This window comes from Melampsora larici-populina (genome assembly GCF_000204055.1).
Source record: "Melampsora larici-populina 98AG31 unplaced genomic scaffold MELLAscaffold_37, whole genome shotgun sequence".
In the NCBI taxonomy this organism is placed as follows: Eukaryota; Fungi; Basidiomycota; class Pucciniomycetes; order Pucciniales; family Melampsoraceae; genus Melampsora; species Melampsora laricis-populina.
The window spans coordinates 364,472-369,301 of NW_006768801.1; the positions used below are offsets into that span (position 1 = coordinate 364,472).

Below are 4,830 nucleotides of genomic sequence, written 5' to 3' on the forward strand. Positions count from 1 at the left end.
AGCGAATCGGATTTTTGAGAACAGACTCCAAATTCTCAATAAACTCTTCATCCTGAGGATCCCGATGTAACCAATTTGGTATTCTCAAAGACAACAAATTTTGAACTTTCTTGATTCTATCAGCTAGAGATAGGGGTGGAGTTTTAGATAAACTTGTGTCTACGGCATGCGTGGTGAGATCAACTGCATTGGGATCTTTCGTGTCTTTGGCGCCAATGATTACCGGACTCTCTTTTGTATCACTATGCGTGGCTTCGAGAGAACCTTTGGGAGGAATATCGGACTTCACTTTTGCGTCTTTAATCACCCCTTCTTGGATTGGTTGATGGTTTTTGGAAATTTCATTAGATAGTTCTGATCGTGCTTTGTCTGCATTGGTAACTTCTTCTTTCAAAACATGAGGGTTCTTGACGGCTTCTACAGGTGGTATATTAGCTGCTGGTGGGGTTTCTACTACTGGTTGGGTCTTCAGCACTTCTGTCACTGATGGGTCTGCCACTGAGGGGTTATTTACCGCCGGTGAATCTGGTACCAATCCCGGAGTCTTCACCACTTCTGGAGTCTTTACCGCTGGTGGATTTTCTATCTTGAGAGCTTTAGGTAGCTCGACCGGAGAAGTCGATTTCTTATCATCTACAGTTCCCTTGACTTCTGAGATAGAGGCGCCATTCGAATTGAGAGCAGGATCCTTAGTTTCTTGAGCGATCTCTACTGGCGGAGAATGAAGCTCCTGAGCAGGTTGAGTATTAAGCTCCACTTTGGGGATCTCATTTGGAGGATTTTTCTCAACCTTGATCCCATCTTGAACATGAGTTTTCGAGTCGACATCAGGGGCTTTAGACTCGGTTTTGAGAGGTGTAGTATCAACCTTCGGGGTGACATCAGAGGTTGGGTTCACTTGGGCTTTCACCTTATCCGCCTGGCTTCCCTCAGAACCACCATGTAAGATGTCATCGAGATTGACATGAGGAATCTGATCATCGGTTGTGGTGTGCGTTTGAGAATGCGGGGTAGTTTCGCGAGTTTTAGTCTCCAGCTCCCTGGCCTTAGCCGATTTATCAAGGTCAATCTCATTCTTGATACCTTCCAGACCAGAGGGATTTGGATGTGCAGCGGATCGGTCAGTTGAGGTAGTCGATGCGGTTTGAGCAGGATCGTAGCGAGCTCCTTTGAAGTGTGCATCCCAAACATTAGTCTCATCGATGGGAAAGTGTAGGCCATCATTTGATTGCGGACGGAGAGATCCAAAAGGTTCGGAGTGGCCTTTCTCCACATTGAGGCTTGATCTTGCAGGCGACTGCGAGGACCACCTATATGACTCATCGGCATCGTATCCATGTTGTGATCCCGACCCCAATGACCGAGAAGACTCGCCTGACTCGTATTCTCTATATGATTGCGGATGAAAGCCGATGTGCTCATTGTCCTCGCCGAAGCTTGAGGTCGATGACGATCCGAAAGACCTAGCACCCTCGCCGTTTAAGTGGCCCGATTTGGGAAAAGAACCTGCGTGATCGATAACCGCACTTTCTTCCACCCCTTTGACTGGTTTAGTCTTAGACCTGATTTTTGTCAAAGCTTTGGAGATTATCTTCTTGATACCTTTGTAAAGGAGGTTGAAAGGTTTGAAAAGGGTCTTGAAAAATCTCTTGGTTGCAGAATCGATAGGCGAGATTTTCTTTGGAGATTTCTTTGGAAAGAGTTCCCTTGCAAGAGCACGACCACGACGGAAGCGGGCAGTCTTAAATTTTCTCAACCGTTCGATAATGCCATCTTTCTTTTGTTTAGTCGTAGGTTTCCATTCCCCAGAAGCGGCATGCTCTTGTTCTATAAATGTATCGTGATAACCCGAGCGAGGAAAGCTGTTATCACTACCGAAAGACTTCTTGTTGACAAAGCTGGTCTCTGAAGCCTGGTGCGACAAATCAGATCCTATCCCTCCTCTGAGGGCGGTATTTTCGGAAATTGGCTTTGATGCACTCCCAAGCTCATAGGCTGAGTGCTCCATCATGATCTCCATTGGAATAGGTGTTGACAATGTGGTCAATAGATTCCCAAGAAGATAGGTGGCCATCATGATCGGAAAAGCATAGCACCGGCGAATCTTGAAAGTCATGCTGTAAAGCTTCATACAACGAGCTGAATTGTGATCCTGGATAGCGGATTATCTGAAGAAAGCATGAAGAAATTTCATTAGTCAGAAGTATGATTTGGAATATAAATGCGAGACTGAATCTACCTCAGGTGTGTCGAATTCGATTAACGGAAAAAAGAGGAAAAAAGAGCGAATTTGTCGGGAAGCTGTTGAATGAATGATGTTGCCTGACAAGGTGTGAAGTGATAGAAGGAAATATGTACGTGGATTTCCAAGAGAAATGAAAACTTCGCAGCGTATGTTGTTGAAATCGAGAGGGTTCGTGGGCGAGCTCAAGAAGTGTTTGATGCCAAACCGGCTTCAACATTTGGTAGTGCGGAGACTTCTGGAAAGCCGATGTGATGAATGTTTCACGGAGAAGGTGATTTCTGAAATGATCTCAATAAGATGTAACTCGTATGAGTCTTTCATGGGCCCTCATGGTGTTCATCAATTCTTCCTCTGCGAGCATTGATGCGATGTCGTGGGTTGCGTCGCCCTGAGAATTACGAAACACTTGCCCTTATAAAGAATCCCCACAACGGTTTTCCTCCATCAGAGCAACCGAATTTCTTTACGAAAGGAGAAAGCAATCTTCGATGAATAGCATGCCATCTTGGGGAAATCCCCACAGTAGTCCTCATCTTCCGCTTCGTTCATCGGGCTCGAGATCCTATCGGCATTGAAGTGACCCTTCTGCTCAAGCCTTACACCAAGTTTATTTTGTATTTTTGCTTGTTAGGTCTTTAACCCCGGTTTTCAGTTTAAATAAGACCCGTGACAATGTGATGTTGCCATCTGTTCTCGCTACAACATCTTCCAACATTCATGAAGGTGAATCAGCGTGAAACTTGGTTTTACAATTGTATACTTCACCTCCAATTTGCTCGAGTTTTGCAGGAAGAAACATATCAAGCTTGGTGAACCGTATACCGTATCACAATTTACCGGTGATGATTGTCTTTGCCTAACAAGTGAAGATTTCCCATGATTTCCTCATACAAAGAAAAAGTCCAAAGTTTGATAGTTAACCAAACATTTGGTAGTTGTAGCTGTCGAATAACGCATCAAGAGCCAAGACCTTCCTCTGTGCTTGTAGCTGGTAACAAACGTGGGAAAAGAGTAAAGCAAAAGACTCAGAATAACTACCTATAATCACATCTGGTATGAGTGTGTACTCCATAGTTCCCTCGCATAGTTCCTTCAACTGCCTTCCAACATTCCACAGGAAGCGCCGTCTGTAAAATATGGGTAGCACATCAAATTCACCAGGCATAAAGTCACGAGATCTTGATTCGCTGCTTTGATTTTTGGTGAACACAAGTTCATGCTCAGCATATACACGTCCAAATGAGTTATCGTGTACCAAAAACTACGTACAAAATGAAAAGACAAACAATGAATGAATGAAATGAATTCGAATGATGATAATCCGGGAATATGATGATGACTCCGGTAATAAGATGATTACCGTTTAAGCGAAATGAAGAAAGCTAAAGTACAATCAGATTGACAGTAAAGTAACCTTTTTAATCCCTTTGTCCTTCCTGTTCCCCTTCCCCTTGCTTTCCATCTAAAACTACTTTCAAACCTTTCTCAAGCATCCTCAAACCTCACCAAAACAATCAAAACTTCATTAAAAGATGTTATCAATCTCAACTCGACGTCTTTTACCCATCCATTCTTCGATCACAAAGACTACTTTACCTTTTTCAATCATAAGAACCTAGTAAGTCATCTATCATCACTTTTCTGGTTCATTCAAGTTGATCTGATCAATTTCCTATCCTTTCTCATTGGTCTTCATCAGTTCTGATCATCCAGGAGCAACTGCTAACAGTAAAGACTTTGCCCAAAAAGAACGTAGTGAAGAAACTCGTTATATGCGTCAAAAGGTTCAATATCTCTTCTCATCTCAAGTATCAAACTCTGCTTAAGAAAAAGACTCATTTGATGTTTCTATGATTTGGTTTTTTTTTTACAAAGGAAGCTGAAGATTTAAAAAAACTTAAATCTGAATTAGATCAACATAAAAAGAAATTATCAGAATTAGAAGAGAACATGTTAAGTCTTTTCTTTTTGGGGGGTCGATTTACCAAGATCTATTCTTCAAATTAATGAGATTGAATCCTTCTTTTCTTGAACCACAGAACCAAGCATATGTCATCCAAGAAGAATTAACTTTAACCGTCAAACTTGCTTTCTTCTCTCCTTCTCAAAAAGAAAATAACCTTGTAAAAGTCATTTACAATCTGTTTTGTCTTACAAAGATTAATTCAATCAAATCTATAAGTTTTGAATGATCATTGATCTTACAAACTCTTGAACCAATTTAACATTCTATTTTGGGCACCGTTCGAAAAGAGATTCAATTTCATTTCTTTTCTCATGCGCTCAATGGCCTAAATTCCACCAAAACGCGTTTCTGGTCTTAGACTTACCTGACTCGTCGTAGTTGCTCTCATGGAATGAAGATCAAAACCTTCTGACCCAAAAAATCCTCTTGACCTTCTCTAAATGCATGTATCAAAAAACAGCTTACCAGCTTAAAGCAACCAAGTATCCATTCCAATCCCAACGATCAAAAACCCCACTTCATTCAAAATACTCACATACCTCAATCTGTTCTCTACACAATAACCATGATATTTTCCACAAAATTCATCAAACATTCGTTCTCAAAGTTTTTTTTTTTC

General features: G+C 41.7%; 2 protein-coding genes across 2 annotated transcripts in view; one reads left to right on the forward strand and one right to left on the reverse strand.

Moving 5' to 3' along the window:
- MELLADRAFT_109524 (uncharacterized protein) overlaps positions 1-2,116 on the reverse strand; it is a gene marked incomplete at both ends in the record, with an annotated part of 2,442 nt that extends 326 nt beyond the window's left edge. The window contains one exon of the mRNA XM_007413579.1: positions 27-2,116. Coding sequence (XP_007413641.1) covers positions 27-2,116 — 2,090 coding nt within the window. The remainder of the gene's footprint in view (positions 1-26) is intronic.
- Positions 2,117-3,777: 1,661 nt separating this feature from the next.
- On the forward strand, positions 3,778-4,252 carry MELLADRAFT_109525 (uncharacterized protein; the record flags this gene model as incomplete). The annotated part of the gene is made up of 3 exons (XM_007413474.1): positions 3,778-3,863; positions 3,945-4,029; positions 4,121-4,252. 3 exons carry the CDS (start codon positions 3,778-3,780, stop codon positions 4,250-4,252), a joined length of 303 nt encoding a protein of 100 aa, XP_007413536.1.
- Between the last annotated feature and the right edge of the window lie 578 nt (positions 4,253-4,830).